General features: G+C 34.9%; 1 protein-coding gene across 3 annotated transcripts; it reads right to left on the reverse strand.

Moving 5' to 3' along the window:
• Positions 1 to 1,166: 1,166 nt before the first annotated feature.
• On the reverse strand, positions 1,167 to 17,223 carry LOC306849515 (synaptophysin-like). 3 transcript variants are annotated; one of them, XR_013782344.1, is made up of 9 exons: positions 17,116 to 17,170; positions 15,002 to 15,067; positions 9,487 to 9,611; positions 7,368 to 7,566; positions 5,922 to 6,113; positions 3,220 to 3,358; positions 2,893 to 3,064; positions 2,274 to 2,327; positions 1,174 to 1,837 (listed from the first exon to the last, which is right to left on the reverse strand). XR_013782344.1 is itself a non-coding variant. In XM_079384605.1 (8 exons), exons 1-7 carry the CDS (start codon positions 17,131 to 17,133, stop codon positions 2,910 to 2,912), a joined length of 894 nt encoding a protein of 297 aa, XP_079240731.1. In that variant the 5' UTR covers positions 17,134 to 17,223; the 3' UTR covers positions 1,167 to 2,327; positions 2,893 to 2,909. The 3 variants fall into 3 exon arrangements, 1 of the variants encoding a protein (XP_079240731.1); XR_013782345.1 differs by having other exon boundaries at positions 2,243 to 2,327; positions 17,116 to 17,168; XM_079384605.1 differs by having other exon boundaries at positions 1,167 to 2,327; positions 17,116 to 17,223.
• Between the last annotated feature and the right edge of the window lie 535 nt (positions 17,224 to 17,758).

The raw sequence follows: 17,758 nt of genomic DNA on the forward strand, positions 1-17,758 counted from the left end.
AGTAGCCTGCCTTTGGGTTAGGTTTGACGGTTCTCCTAGGGCAGATACGCGCGCGCACACACACACACACACACACACACACACAGACAGAGGGCCTTGTTTTGGCAACACTAGTGAGTGATCATAACAAATGTGCTGCCACAAGCAGGGAGGATACAACTAAAGGAAACCACGCTTTTCTGGCTTACAGCCTATTTCAGAACACCAATAAAACACATTTGTCTTGCAAAGATGAGAAGAAACCATCAATTATTGTTGCATAATAATTCTGATATTTATGCTGTAGCACTTGCAACATTAATCTAAGCTATTTTTTAGAAAGATGCTATATTAATACAGTAATCTAAAATAAATAATAATTCAGGTTTACAGTGAATTTCAAGTAGAATAGTAAAACTACCATTCAAAAGTTTGGGGCCAGTCAATTGTTTATTTTTATGTATTTTTTATTTTTTTTATTAATACCAAGGCTGATTTTTTATTTGATAAATATATAGTAATATTGTGAAAAATGATTACAATTTCAAATGAATGTTTTCTATTGTAATATATTTTAAAGTGTAATTTATTCCTGTGATCAAAGCTGTATTTCCAGCTTCATTACTCCAGCCTTCAGAGCCACATGATCCTTCAGAAATTAGCTGATTTGCTGTTCAAGAAACATTTATCATCAATGATGAAAGTTTTGCAGCTTAATTTTTACGTGAAAATTGTGATACATTTTCTATACTGTCACCTTTGCCCAGTTGAATTTGTTCTTGCTAAATAAAAGCATTAATTTCTTTAAAAAATGCATAAAATAACTTACCCAAAACTTCTAAAAGGTAGTGTACTTAAGAAAAACACTGTGCTCAATAACTGCATTAATAAACAAGATTTATTTACTTTTATATATAAAATATGTAAATGAAGATTTAATTTCTAATATCTAGAATAGTCGCTTCGTTTGTATTTGTGCATTCTGTTTAGCATATTTATTTCTAACAGTCTAACGGTTCTTAGTCACATAATTTACTAAATATCTCCCTCTTCTGGTCTTAAAAGGCATCAACCATGACTGTCTGTCATTGTAACCCCATAGTGAAATTACAATCGAGCCACTCTTTAAAACTCTTATATATTAGAATGTATGAAAACCATGTGTTCAATGAAAAACAAGCAGACTGGAGCATTAATGTCATCACTCGGCATTCTCTAACATGTTTTATTTTGCAATATCAGATCATATAATGCAGGAGAGAAAGGAATACAGGAATACATGTACAGGCAGAGAGACAGAGACAGCATTAAAACACCATTTCAGTCTGAACAATAAGCCAAAAACACATGGAAATGAACTTAATATTGGTCATTCACACTCATGTCTGAAGAAGAGCATCAGTGGAGTTTCACAGCACTAGAAAAACCAAACAGCAAGTACTGAAGCACCCATGATGATGTTCACTGTATTGTCCTACGAGCCGTTTTATAGCATCAATAAAGCATATGTGCTTTAGATTAGAAAGGTTTGGACATTTAACCAAAGCATAAAAGGAAATAATTCTTGTGCTTATTCACCCGTACTTCCTGTTTCACTTTGGTCTTTAGTTTTTCTAGTGTTACACCGATCCTCTCTCCCTAAACCAGTTTTATCTAAAACTACTGACTTTTGTTAACACTTTTACTAGTGATCGACACATTACTGCTATACTATTTAATCTTTGTGTTCTCACGAACCTTAAAAGAAAGTTTCACGCAAATAAAAAAGAAAAACGCACATTCAGTAGGAGGTTTAAGGTCAGTTCAGTGGGTTGAATGATGAAGGTGGTGCAGTGGTAATCCAGGGCAAAAAACACCACTACAATAAATAAAAACAAAACAAATGTGGAGATTACAAGTGAAAACAACAGTTAAATTCACAATACAGTATATCTATTTCAATATAATTCATATTTACACCACACAGACAAACACATTCAGTATAATAGGACTATAATTAATATATAATTCATTCAAACGGCTGCCCGTATACATCATAGATTTCATTCATTAAATTTTTTTGGTAGCATATTCAAGTTTTTGCTTGTCATAATAGGATGGATCATCTCCGGCTGGATTTGATGTGATAGACTTTATGTTGAAGTGAGGGTCTCACCTCCTCCTGGGTCCAAAGCATTTTCCCTTGGCTATGATTTAGTAACAACCCTGCTAAGATTTCTTAAATGTGCTTTAGCCCTCACCCACCCCTTCCCTTTAAACTCACTGCTCACAGACTGAAGAGAGAGGAAACATACAGTAGCGAGTAGTTTCCATGCTGGCTGATCACATGACCGTCCTCTTGCTGTGATCTGTAAAATAAACAGATGTTTAAATGTTTATTCATTCATGAAAATGCATAAAAAAAGTTAAAACAACAGTATACAAACTATTTTTAAAAAGCATTTGGCTATGTACAGTCGTGGTCAGAATTATTGGCACCCTTGGTAAATATAATCAAAGAAGGCTCTGAAAATAAACCTGCATTATTAATCCTTTTGATCTTTTATTTTTAAAAACACTGGATATTATTGTCACGGATTCGTGTAGAGATAGGCGCTCAACGAAGAAGATGCATAAATCACAGGTACTTTATTTAAAGCCACTAACACAAACACAGGAGAAATACTTGGACACTACAATCAAACTAAAACCTTCAATACCAGAACAAGATACTGAGGACTTAAACAGAGCAACCAACAGAGTACCCAATCAATTAGTAACCATAGAAACAAAACAGCAAGGAACAAAGGAGAGCATGAATTAAGTATCAAACTAGTAAACTGATCAAAAAACACACACGGAACATGACAAAATGTAGATAAAACAGCAGAATATTATGTGTGTCATGTTCTGGTTCAGGCCTTGTTCACTCACCAGTGCAGAGCTGGAGCTCACATCTCATTGGAGAAGGAGGTGGGCTCACCCTGACCATACTGATTATAGCCGCCTCCGCCTTCATGTCCAACGCCCTGCTGGCCGTAGTCGGGCTGGTACCCGCCCTGAGAGCTGGCGTAAGGGTCCTGGCCATAACCTTCTTGCCCATAGCCTAAAAAAATCCAATTAAAGGAGAATATAGTGTTAAGTTGAGACTATCATAAATATCATACCACAGAAATATATTAATAGCCACATATATAAGCTTAAACCAGACATTCAAATCTTTTCAGATATGAACTAATGCACTGTGACTGTAATGCCCACCCTGGCCGAAGGAATCTGGTGCTGGCTGCTTCTCTCCTGACGGCACGTAAGTGCCAGCAAAGGATGCAAGCCAACCGGTTTCCTTGAAGACGAACCACAGGTTCCCTGCCCACAGCACCACATTACAGAAGCCAAACGCCTGCGGGAATCAGACATATCAGCCAAATGCTTACTTGCACATATGCATTCATTTGTCTACCCAAATACATCTTCACCCTGCATCACCTGATGAAGCTACTGACCGCTTCATTAGACTAAACGTGTGGTTCACACTGCTTTTCTTTGTCACTGGACGTCACAACATTATTCTTAGTTCTATTTTAACAACAAATTAGTTTTCTTGCCATTAAAAATTAACATTGTGGAGCGAAAAACATTCCTATCTTGCATTTAAACTAGGGATGCACGATATTGGAATTCTGCCGATATTCGATATGCCGATATTTTTCAACTCATTTTGGCCGATATCGATGCCGATACCGATATATTTCCTTTTGTTTGGAAACAACACCAAGTCTCTCCTGTGCAGAAATTATAAGCAAAATATTATTAATTTTGGTTAGTTTTTAACAAGAACTTATTTATTAGAATTAAATAAAAAATAATAAAGGTTTTTTTTAACAGTACATTGAAGCTTTGAAAATAAATATAAATCAACTATATCAATCGCTGCATTTTTTCCCCCAGAAAGATGCAGTGTTAACCCTAATATTTTATTTTAAGATTTAACATTTGTAGATGGTCTAAAACAAAAGAGTTGTAAAAATTCAGAAAATATTTTAGAGCTCATGATTTGTTTAAAAAATAAAACGTTACACATTAATGAATAAATCAGTATATATAAAATTATTTAATTTACAAGTGTCATGTTTGTGATTTTTTTTTTTCATGTAAGCTATAGCTTCTGACCATTAAATCAAAACATACTTATTTTATTACATCAATTACTGCTTTATTTAATCAGAAACACAGTCTAAATGTTATTTGTGTAGGTTATTTTACTTTTAATTTAATTAGAAGTAGGCCAACTGCGCCCCTACTATTAAAACTACTTACCGAACGGGCATTAGGACCTGGGGGAGGCTGTCACTGCTGCCCCTGCTTGTGCTATAACTGTTTACTCTATCCCACACCGAACGCGTCATTCTGTACATGCCTTCACACATTAAATGCAGCGATCCAAAACAGTCAATCTATTCATCATTCAGACAAAACTTTGCTTCAAGAATGAGCCACATTGCTGACGTGATCTAATCGCTAGCACACCCTGAGCACATGCGAGTTAACCCCTTCCCCTTATCGGCAAGACATATCGGCATAATTTTGCATGTCAGGCCAATACCGATATTTACATTTAAAGTCATTATCGGCCGATTTCGATATCAGTCCGATAATATCGTGCATCCCTAATTTAAACATTTATTTACAAATGAATAAACATCATGAATCAAAGCAGAATCACAGACAGTGTTCTTTTAGTATTATTACAGTAGTTATTAATACTATTTTTAATAATTTCCATATTTTAGTTTAAAATTTGATTAGCTGATGTGCTTTGTCATTTTATTATTATTATTTTTAAAATATTTCTTTTAGCTTTAAATTAATTTTATTAGTTTAGTTTTAACTTTTGACTTTTTTTTAGTTTTCGAAAGAAAGTTTTTCATTTTATTACTTCAAATTTATTTGAAAAAAAAAACTAGCTCACATTATTTCAATCACATTTCAATGTTGAAGTTCAGCAACATTTTTTTACAGCAGTGCATAATGCATCATAATTATCAGTGCATGATTACATTGTCATCCAGGAGTCACATCATCTTGTCATTCCTCATTTGCATAATGCTCAACCTGTCTCAACTGCCCACGTGTCGTCGTCAGATTCTAGGAACACATTTAAAGGGGTCATCGGAGGCAGATTTTCCACAAGTTGATATGATTCTTTAGGGTCTTAATGAAAAGTCTATAATACAATTTCTCAATGGTAGTGTAAAACAACACTCCCCTGTCAAAATCAGCTCATTTTCAGCAAGCTGTTTTAGTGCATGTTTCTTTAAATGCTAATGAGTTCTGCTCATCCCACCCCTCTCTTCCGTGGGGAGTTCTCATGATACTGTTTACTTTAGCCGCGGAAGTTACAAACTAGCACGATATTAGGAAAGGCGATTACAAAGATTCATAAAAGAACCTTATACTCGCGTGAACATAAACGCATTTAGGTAGATCAGGGCCACATTCCTTTCAAAAACAAATGAAATCCACTGTGTCTTCAGCGGCTCAGATGTCGGGAGTAAATCACGACTGCTATGTTCATTATTAGATGCAACAAAACACCTCAGTCGCTTAGGAGACATTCTTGTCTACACCTGCTCCGGCATCGAAACAATGGCGGACTGATGACAGCTCACTCAGGGCGGGTCTAAGGTAAAACACTAGTGTCAATCAACTATCGTGGGAGGGGCCTGGGTCTGTGTGACGTCACACATATAAGAAGCTGAGAATGGCTTGATATGAGAAAGGGGAAATGATTTAACGAGATTAAAAAAACAAAACACTGGGTGGATCTTTATCATTGTAGGGTGGTTGTGTACACACACTGCCAACACATATTTCAGTTCAAACTACTTGTAAAAGTGCATGTTGCATCCGATGACCCCTTTAGTATATGTGCATAATGACAGTGTTAAAGTGTCTGTACCCACCACAGAAGTGTTTAGGCCGGACATCACGGGCTCGTGGATTTCTTTGCAGCGGTTTTCCTCGTGGTCACACGCAGGGATGAGGTCGATCACCTCGTCAGGGTCAGTGGCGCTCTTCACATCCGAGAGACCTTTGGCCCACGCCGATGAACTCACCAACCACATAAAGGTAAAAATAGCTGTCACCACAAAATCCTGTAGAACGACAAAACACAACTATAATTCAGATTTTGTAAGTGTTTTTTTTTTCCTTCACTGGAATACACATTTTAATGGGTTATATATTAATAAAATAATGACATATTATGCTTTCACTACCATCCTGTTATGCTGTGACATTTCCCTGTTAAAAATAATCTTTCTGACATAATATGCAAAGAGAAAGACATTTTTTAACCTCATGGCTCCAGCAGAAGTAAGCTTTTCTTACAGTCTTTCTCAGTAGTTCACTATGATTTCACTTTCATCAAGCTCAATAGTTCTCCCATAATTAATATGGAGAATAGTCATAGTGATCAGTTTATTATAGGAATATTATGCTTGGCACAAATGTAAGAATACTGACTGTAAATAATCTAGTGGATCACATTTGTTAGTTAAGGCTGTTAGACAGTTTGCACTCAGCTCCAGTCTCATAACATTATATGATGAATGTATTTTAAATGTTGACAAAACATATCAAAAATAAATATTGGTTATTACAATTGTTGGTAACACCTTACTATCAGGTTCCATTCATTAACAATAATTAACTACTTGCTCGCCAATGGATGCTCTGCAGTGAATGGGTGCCGTCAGAATGAGAGTCCAAACAGCTGATAAAAACATCACAATAATCCACACCACTCCAGTCCATCAATTAACATTTTTTGAAGCCAAAAGCTGCATGATTGTAAGAAAGAAATCCATCAGTAAAACATTTTTAACATTTAACCATTACTAAAATACAAGTCTATAATCCATAACAACACTTCCTCCAGTGAAAAAGTGTATCTCCTGTTAGAAGTTTAATTTAAATGATGGATATGTTTCTTTTACTCATGCAGCTTTTGGCTTCAAAAAATGTTAATTGATGGACTGGAGTGGTGTGTTCTAATTGCGTATTATTGTGATGTTTTTATCAGCTGTTTGGACTCTCGTTCTGACGGCACCCATTCACTGCAGAGCATCCATTGGTGAACAGGTGAAGTGATGATAAATTTCTACAAATCTGTGATGAAGAAACAAACTCATCTACATCTTGAATTGCTTGAGATTGGACACATGTTCTATTCCTGTCATGGACTTCACCTAACATGAACTAACAATAGACTTAAAAAAAATAAATAAATAACATTAAGAAATATTAATAGCAATTGTAGCAGATGTATCATTGACATTAACTAACAGGACATTGTAAAATGTAAAATGTTACTAAATAGTTTACAGGAAGAAGACTGCAAGACTCACAGCCTGAGCTCCTTTGTTTCCCTCGCGGTATTTCTCCATGAGGAAGAGGTACACAGAAATGGCTGCCATTGAATAAAGGAAGGAAAAGACACCAATGGTGACGAAGAACTCAGCAGAGGAAGAGTTGTTTCCCACCAGAAACAGACGTTCAGGCTCCGACCCTTTACACGTAGGAGCATCAAACCATACCTGGTGCAGTCTGTGGAGAAAAACACTTGGTAAATGTCTGTCAGCAGTTACATTCCCTTGACCAGATTCAAGTTAATTCACTAGAATAAGACACTTTAAACCCTTTTGAAGCAGTGGCGCCTTCAGATGTACAGCATGAACATGAGAAATGTTTTCCCTGCCAGTATTTCTGCAGTTATAAGTCCTGTGTTTTTGATGAAGGCTATCATTTGTATTATTTTGAGCTTTTTTTCATTGAATCGGCAAAGTGGTTTTACAAAAACGGCCTGAATCGACTCGCATTCATCTGGACCACTCTCTCATTTAAACATCTAAAATGTAGGGTTTCTACAGGATTTTTAAGCTCAAATTTAAGACCTTTTTTAAGATCTGAACAAATAAAATTAATACCATACGAGGGGGTAGGACCATGTCTATAGTAAAAAAAAAAAAAAGTTTTATAAAATGATACACTTCACATTTCAGCCTTAATTTTTAGAGTCAGTATTAATTATTATATTAGTTTAAACAATTATTATCAATAAATTATTATACTAAATAAATAACATATAGATAAATAGAGTGTTTAGATTTTTATAATGCATTATATTATTATCGATCCACCAGTTTACAGCTCTTCATGTAGGCAAGGAGAAAAAAACAAGGGTCGGCTTTCGCATTGGTCTGAACAAAAACAACAGGCTTATTGGAAATGCACATTCATTCTTTCGGAATGGCAGACATATAGATATTTCCCCGGTAACAGCTGTACACAAAGCAGCACCTGACTTTGAAACATGCAGCGCTCGCATGTTTATTTAATGAAATCTTAGCCTTTTGAAGTTTAATCCTCACATATAAGCCATATCGCAATTCTGGTCTTTCTGTCCCCAAATTTAAGACCTCTTGAAATCATAATTAAGACACCTTTTATGGCCTTAAATTTGATACAATTAAATTTAAGACAAGACAAGGACCCGCGGGAACCCTAAAAATGGGTTGTCAGTGAGTAAATCAGTATTGAGATACTTAAGAACATGGAGAGCAAACACTTAAACAATAGACTACTTTTTCATACTATAAGTGTTTTTGTGTTTGCCAGTGGTTTTTTTAGTTGTTTTCTTCAGCAAACATGTGCTATACATGTATGTCTTTGACCACTGTGTTGCTTTTTGCCAATTCCATGTCCCGAAAGGAATAGTTCACCCAAGAGTCCATCGATCAACATCTTGTGAAGCAAAAAACTACATGTTTGTAAGAAACTAATTTTTCATTAAGATGTATTTTTTTACTTGAAACCGTTGCTTCTGGCTAAAATCGTTCAATTAAAGACCATAATGTTGGTTAATCAGGAGAGAATGCACAGATCAAGCACTGTTTACAAGTGAAAACAGCCCAAAACAAATATGTCGGTTGATTTTGATGTGAGAGAACAACAGGATTAACAAACTCGCAGCGTTTCTCTTCACAAAATATTAATCGATGGACTGGAGTGGTGTGGATTACTTATGGATTATTGTGATGTTTTTATCAGCTCTCATTCTGACGGCACCCATTCGTGATGATACATTTCTTCAAATCTGTTGTCATGAAGAAACAAACTCATAATGAAGAAATTTTTATTTTGGGAAGAACAATTCCTTTAAAATTCTCTAGAGACACATTCATTCTGCTCAGTAATAGTTTGGTCTGAAGTAGTTACATGAATTCTAGATATACTTAAGAATTTCCATATATATATATAGATATATAGATAGCTAGATATAATTTGCTTATACAGCCTAGATAGTTACATTGTATAATAAAAACTGACGTCTGACCTACGGCACTATGTGTGAACTGGGTGGATCAAACACATCAACTAAAGAATGGAAGACTGTCGATATTAATTTAGGACTTGTGTCTGCTGTGCTGTGATCTAATTGGACAGGAATGGCAGTGGGACACTGACCTGAACGGGTAGCCAAACTCAACCTCAATGTTCAGGTCACTCTCTGTGCGGTTCTTACACTCCACACTCATCCGAAACACTCCAGAGTAACCGCCGCAGGTGGAGAACGCAAAGATGGCAAAGAACTGAAGAGGAGAACATGAGAGTCAGTTATACTGAATAAGTCTGTAGAAAGGCAACTAAAACAGGTGTCCTGAAAATGCATAATAACACATATCTTTCACTGTTTTAACAAGCAACATACAGCATAAATCTAAAAAATGAAATAAAAGTAATATTATACTGTAATTAAGTTCCATAGTGGCCAGTTTTTGGAAGGGTTTATTTTTTTATTAATGCAGTATCAGTCACACTGCATTATGGGCTCAGACAGCAAAAATGTTCCATGAAGCAAAGATGGAAAATTCTATATGTATGGCAAATATTTCCATAATTACTCTATACAGTATATAGTGTATATGTATGTATATGGCTGAAAATGCATCATTACTTCAGTGTCACATGATCCTTCAGAAATCATTATACTGATTTGCTGCTCAAGAACCTGAAAACAGTTGTTCAGCTTCATTTTTTTTGTGGAACTGTGATTCAATACCATTAAAAATTTAAGTAAGTAAGTTTAAAAAAAAGAAAGAAATTAAAACTTCTATTTAACAAGGGTGCATTAAATCCTCAAAAGTGGCAGTAAAGACATTTATAGTATTAGAAAAGATTCATATTTCAAATAAATGCTGCTATTTTGAACTTTCTATTCATCGAAGAATCCTGGAAAATTGTATCATGGTTTTCACAAAAATATTAAACCTATTAGCTAAGCACAATGCAAGCTGGATAATAAATGCTGTCCATCAAATGTTTGGTGAAAGTAATGATTTTTAATGTTTTAAAAGAAAGAAGTCTCTTAGGCTCACCAAGGCTTCATTTATTTCATCAAAACTACAGTAGGAAGAATAATAATGTGAAATATTATTACAATAAAATAACTGCTTTCAATCTGAATATATGTTAAAATGTTCCTATATGAAAGTTAAAGTTCTAAAGTAGTCCAAAGCTGAATTTTCAGCATCATTACTCCAGTCTTCAGTGTCACATGATCCTTCAGAATTCATTCTAATATGCAAGTGAGCAAGTTCTAGAGTGATTTTATAAGATGATTCACCATCTGCCGTATTACACCACTGCCGGCACCTTTCCTCTGCGACCCAATCAGACGCGCTGCTGACTCAAACATACTAGTGCAAAGTGTTGCAACTGTTGTCAAGGATACTTAGCAAATGAGATGAGGCGACAAACACGAGGCGTTAACGAATTATCACAATAATGTTAGTGACTGGATTTAAAGCAGTAATTACAGAACACCTAGCATTAGTGCTCTCTCTCTCTCTCACACACACACACACACACACACACACACACAGATTAGTTGGTCAGAGTATTTTTACCACACCCTCCCTTCACTGCAGGAAGATCCGATTGAATAGAAAATCCGGCTATTAATCTTAGTGAGGTGCTTCACCATCTGTCACCACACACACTGTGCCGATCTACTATATGTCACTCTGCGCACACACACATTTACACACAAACACACACATAAGCTCTGTTCCAAAACCTAGTGAGCTTCCTCACAGCCTGCACTGGCAGCATCCTAACCATCACGGAAAAAATGACTGATCTGGAACGCTCAACATTTATGTAAAGTCTGCACTATAATTTATTTTGTTTTTTATACATGGTTTATCTATGCACATTATTATTATTATTTTAAATTCATGTGCCCTCCACATCTCTTCTCCAATGATGTGTTTATTGGCATGAGGGCGGGACAAAAACCTCCTCCGTCCAGCAACCTGTCAATCCCAAGAGATTGCAGCAATAGAGTGCATTAGTGCCCGCCCACTTTTCTTCTTTTTTTTAGCAATGCTGGTTCCAGAAGTATTTTTTTTCCCATTCATTCTTTCCATAGGGTTTTTTTTTTAAACAGTCTTCATTAAAGTACTATAAGCCATGAGCCAAACCAACCATCTACAAGGAGAATCATATCATTACAAACTTTAATTTAAAGTAAAAAAGTATCTGAAATCAGACAAAAAGACAAAGGTAACAGCTTTAGTGAGAGAATGAACTACAATCCCACTGCAAATGACATAATCAATTAAAAAATGTCAGAAAAATATAAAACTAAAATGTTGACTACATAAAAACAATATAACAATATATTTTGAGAGCTTTTAGGAAGGCTGATGTCATTTCTGGTGCTTCACAGAGTGGGAGGAGCTAAAGCGCTCTCATTTGCTGCGACTCTGATTGGTGGAATTTTCAGTACAGCATCATGGGTAATGTAGTTTTTCATCATGAATTCTGCTATTAAACACGATTATTTTAAAAATAAGATGAAAAAATGTGGACTGACAGCTACAGAAGCAAATGCTATCGATTAACAACCTTACAGTAGGTCTGTCTGAAATCGTTTAGAAGTTCAAAGGACAATGATCCAACGACACAATCAATTTACAACGGACCAAATTAAATCCCGCCCTACATTTTTTTCTCTTTCAAGTAACAGTTGGATATACATGTGCAATAGTGAAGAAAAGATGATTACAACTTCTGTTTCATTCAGATGATGTTAGCATGTTGCTAAGCTAATGGGGTAAACTCTAATAAGTATTGAATGTATTTATCATATGAAGAAAAAATACTTTTCAAAATATTTTGTGAATAAGTTAATATTTTGTAAATCTTTTGTGCTCCGCAGAATCGAGAAATTCATACAGGTTTGGAACGACATGAGGGTGAGTAAATGATGAGAGAATTTGGGTAAACTATCCATTTGAAAAACATGAATACACAAAATGAATCAACGACTTGGATCGTTTTGATTTTTGAAAACGAATCAGCACTGATTTAGCAACACTGTCAATGTCTTGCTGTTCAACATGGAAGAATTAAATTTCAGCGTTGATTCATTCGCATTTTGTTCACCTGTTTACAGCCATTTAACATTAATCATTGTTTCAAAGTTTTGCCGACAATGAAACAAAAGCTGACTTTTAGTTGAACCACATTTCAAGGTTGAAGGTGGGTCACATAATGGCTGGTAAGTAAATAAGTTTTACATTTTTTAATCATATTTAGGGCTGCAACAACTAATCGATTATTATCGATGATGAAAATCATCGACAACGATTCTCATTATCGATTAGTCGGGTCTGCCCACAGTGAACGTCCAACTTCAGCCGGCCACGTCAAATTACGGCACTGAATAACGCATTTCTATAGACAAAATGCATCTAAAAATAGTGGAGGAAACAGAATCAGATGCTGCGTGAGAAGTACGTGATCCAAGCTGCCCAAAACATGAGAATTATTTATTATAAGCGTTAAGCATTAGTGTAATTATGTAAGGTTTGTGCCACTGCTGCTCTATATCGGTGATTACCAAAATCTTTTTATTAATTTTTTTAGCTTTCTGTATTGGTTAGTCCTTCAATATGCATAAGCTCTTTAGTAACAGTAGGCTATTTCTAATGCTATAATATAATTATTGCTGTTATCTAAGAAAGAAAAGCAGAAAAAAAGTCAAGCGTTTTATAGTGTGTGTTTTTAGATACCAAATTAGTCAAAAAGTACATAAATAATACCAGCAAGAATGCAAGCTGTTATGAAAGACATAGGAGGCCATTTTTGTTAATAAATACTATTTAGTTGTTTGTTTTTTTCCCAATAAATAACATTTTTATATTTAAATAATTTTTTGACAGATTCCTGAAATATTTGTGTTTTCTCTTTATTATGACAGGTAGTTGTTAAGCACTGTATGTTTTCATAGCATTCAGTTGGCACGTTTGTTTGAAGGACATTGGGCAGAATGTAGAAGTGTTTTTTGTCAATAAAAAATAAAATTGGGCTTTTTTTTAATCCGATTAACTGATTACCAGATGCACCAGATGTAATGAACACAACACTTCAATATCCTGGGCTGTCTGAGTATCTCAGCAAATAAAATGGGTTATTATTGCATTATTGAGTGATTATATTTGTTAGAAGGCTACAGGACTGATAAAAAAGATAGATAATGACAAAAAACAACAGAAAGTATATCACGGAAGATCAATCATTTTGCTTTTGCTTTAATAAAGGGCCAGGCCTTCTACTTTATTTGTAGTACTGTATATCTTGACAGCTGTTGAAAAACAAAAAATAAAAAATTCCAAAAATCAAACAAAGAATGAAACATCTGATAGGAATTTCAGGTCCAGTAGGATCTTATTTGATTCCTAGAATCCTACTGGATATTATTGTGCTTGCTTTTTTTTGAGCTTTAGCAGTTTTCAAATCCCCACAGATTTTATTTCAGTTCTTTTTGATACATGGATATTTCATCCAGCTGGTTCAGGTAGGAATTATGTGTTCCCATTTCAGACATCTAGGTTTTTGCTTAGTGTTGCTGTAATCCTATAAGAAAATTGCCTTATGATCATGTAGGATTGGTTCCAAGTTTCCTGTAAACCTTCCTTTAGGATTTCTAATGAACTATAAGGAAGAATAATGAATGAAGTAACTAAAATTCAGTTTTTTGCTATTGTGATCCTAACAATTTATAGAGGCATGATAACGCCTTAAAGCATTGTGCTGCATTTATTGGCTCTAGTTTATACTGAAGTCAGAAATAAGTTAAAAGCATTAAGATTACTGTTATGATGTCATATAAAAATTTATATTATTGTATATTAAGATATTCAATCTGTTTAAACAATTAGATTTTTAAATAACAGTAGCTCAATCAAAGGGAGTTGAATTTGTGAATGAATCCAAATCATATTTATACAATAAAGCCGCATTTCAACTTTGACTTTGGCCTAATTCTACAATTTTACAAATACCACATGTTTACTGAGGATTCATGCCAGCTCTGGTCTTTCTAATTCTGAGCAATTAATTATTTTAGGACGCTTTAAATAGAAAATTAGACAGAACTGGCCATAAACTCATCATGGCATATCACAGTGATCCAAAGTGCTGTGTCAGAAGGACCCAGTATATCTGCCTAATGTTTTAATACTGCAGGATTTCAGAATTTTTAAAAAAAAATTTAACTAAATTCAATTATTGTAATTAAATTATTTTACAACTTCAAACATGCACAAACACATTCATAACGGACAGCCTTGATTTCCTAGATCTCTTGACTGTAAACTAGCGTCAGGTTCCTCTCGAGCGTGGGTTACGTAAGCAGCAGTGACCGTTCACAGCCTCCCACACAAGCTGTGCACAATACCATGCGCGTGTGTTGTGTTTACTGCCAGCTATAATTGAGAAGAACTAGATTTGCACTTCTTGGAAGAAAATACCAGTGCTTTTGGTAAAATTATAGTTTTACACTGAAGTTGCAAACCCAAGATATTCTACAGTTTTGAAGGAAATAATATAAAGGAAAGAAAAAGGCATGTTTAAAAAAATAGCAAGATAAAAAAAAAAAACACAAAGCATTGCAAGGTCTTTAGTTACTCACCCATTGTAAAATTTTAATGAACCCCAATGGCTGTTTGATGACTGTGAACTGCCCAGTGGCGACCAGCTAAAAAATAAACACATAAATATAATCAGCTATACAAAACATCAAACCTGGTATGTAAAAAATGAGTACACTTTAACATACTTTTAAAAAGAGTACTTAAAAATGTACACGTCAGTGAACTTTTCAGACACTTAAATGCATGTTATCAAGTAAATTTGTATTTAAACTATAATAACTACAATAAGAGTGGCTTTCTGAACCACTTAAGTAGGACTATTCTTATATGTAATGTCATAATTATTTCTACTGTCTTTGAAATATGGTTAAAATTAGTGCTGTCAAACGATTAATCGCGATTAATCGCATCCAAAAAAATAGCTTACATAATATATGTATGTGTACTGTGTTTATTTGTTATGTATCTATAAATACACACACATTAAGTACATATTTTTTAAATATTTACATGTATATACATTTACATTATTATATTCTGCATAAATATATTTAATATATAAACATAACATATTTTTCTTAAATATATCCATGCATGTGTTTGTATTGATATATAAATAAATAAATAAATAAAAACAAATAAAATAAAATAAATAAATGCTCCACGTCGTGCATTAAATTCCTTTAATGCACGGCTAGTCGTTGATTATCCCTTACTTATTCCATGGTCTGTCTGAATACTGGATTCTGATTGGCTGGCAGGTATGCAGTATAACTGTTTAATGCACAGGTATCTCCAACACAACAACTTTTATTCTGTATGCGATTAATCGTTTGACAGTACTAGTTAAAATATACTGCTAAGCATTATGTATGTATATATATATATATATATATATATATATATATATATATATATATATATATACAAGTTTACAAGTACACCACAAGTGCACATTGAGTAGAATTAAGCTCACTTCTTTTTCACAACAGTATCTGTCTGTCTGTGCACTGTATGGCAGAGTTTGCATAATGCAGGTGGATGATGCAGGTATGATGCATTTGGCTTCTTTCTCTCAATAAAATACACTGTAATAACCTGACCGTCCCCGCTGACGTCAGTGATGACGACCAATAGAGCGCACGCGAGAGGAGAGAGAGACTTTGCAAGCATTAGAATTAGTCAAAGCTGCTTATCTCAACGTTTCCTTCATGAAAGTGCAACTGGCGAGCATTTACAGGCTAGAGGCCGATATATTTGACTCGCGCAGAGACCACGCGACTGAATGCGGCACGCTGCAGACTGCGTCGCACTGTTATCTTTCACTGATGCTCTTTAATGTCAGCTGCTGTAACATAGCGTGTGATATCCCTGTTCTGTTATCATGTAATAACTGACAAACACGGACTGAATAAATACTATTCTAAAGTCCAAGTGAATCGTTTGAGCGAATCGGTTCTCTCGGACGGTTTGGCTCAATGAACTAGTTCACCAAATCTTTTGTGGCGTCGCTCAAAATGAGCATTTTAAGTTTAATTCTTTGGCTGTATAGGTTGGTTACGGTTCCATCATGTCACCCCCTCACAGTTGTACACCGACAATTCTTCCAGTCACAGGCAAGTGGTGTATGAACTCAATTGAATCGGTTCGATCGAATCACTAAAAAGAACCGGTTCAGAAAACGATTCGCTCGCGAATTGGACATCAGTGTGAATCCAGATAAATAGTCCTTTAATGCCTCATCTCACACATGCATCATGAAAACAAACACATTATGCTATATGAACAGCCAGTGTGAACTATGTAGCATCCCGTTCAATAATAGTTGCGCGTTATTTCCGTCAATCTTACTAAAAATATATCCTGCAGAATAAAATACCACCGTCGCAATATGCACTGCGTAAATCCTAGTGTTGTTTACCGGTTTAACGAGAAATGTCTTGAATTGCTAACAGAATTGCAGGGATTCTCTGAAAGTCAGCGAGACGTCGTGTCTAGGTATCTTCTTGTCCCATTTAAACTCCGTTATCCGTCCGGTTAAAATCAACGCCGGTCAGTCAGATAACAGTAGCCTGTTTGCCTGTAGGTCTGTGAGGAGTTTGCATTACATTGCAGAATTGATTCGGTGAATAGCTGTGATTGAAAGTCCTACCTGGTTGACAACATCCATCTCGGCCGCCTTTCGCTGATAAGAGGATCAGACGAGTGGAGGTAGAGCGCCGCTACATCCGGGTCTCCATAATCTATCCAACTCTAGTCTTGCTTGACTGAGGAAATGTGCCTCTTTTTTCAGGATTATCAACTTCGAATAACACAACAATGACTGCACTCCTTATTAGAATGAACTGTTTTAATTTCATGGGTTAAAAAAAACATAAATATCCAATGAATTAGAATTAATAATAACAATAACTGAATATTAATAATAATAAAAACAATAGTACATCAATAAATCATTATTTATTATAAATAATATTAAATTAAAGACACGAACATTATTACATTTAGCAGACGATTTTATCCAAAGCGACTAACAAATGAAGACAATAATCAACAAAAGAGCAAAAATATGTAAGTGCTATGACAAGTCTCAGTTACAAGTCTGGACCACAATAAGGGTAATTATTATTATTTATTTTTTTTAATTACGATTTATACATGAATAAATAATACTGAATAAATAAGCTTTCCGTTGATGTATGGTTTGTTAGGATCGGACAATATTTGGCTGAGGTACAAATATTTGAAAATCTGAGGATGCAAAAAAATCAAAATATTGAGAAAATCGCCTTTAA

The sequence above is a fragment of the Barbus barbus genome, assembly GCF_936440315.1.
Source record: "Barbus barbus genome assembly, chromosome: 29".
Classification (NCBI taxonomy): Eukaryota; Metazoa; Chordata; class Actinopteri; order Cypriniformes; family Cyprinidae; genus Barbus; species Barbus barbus.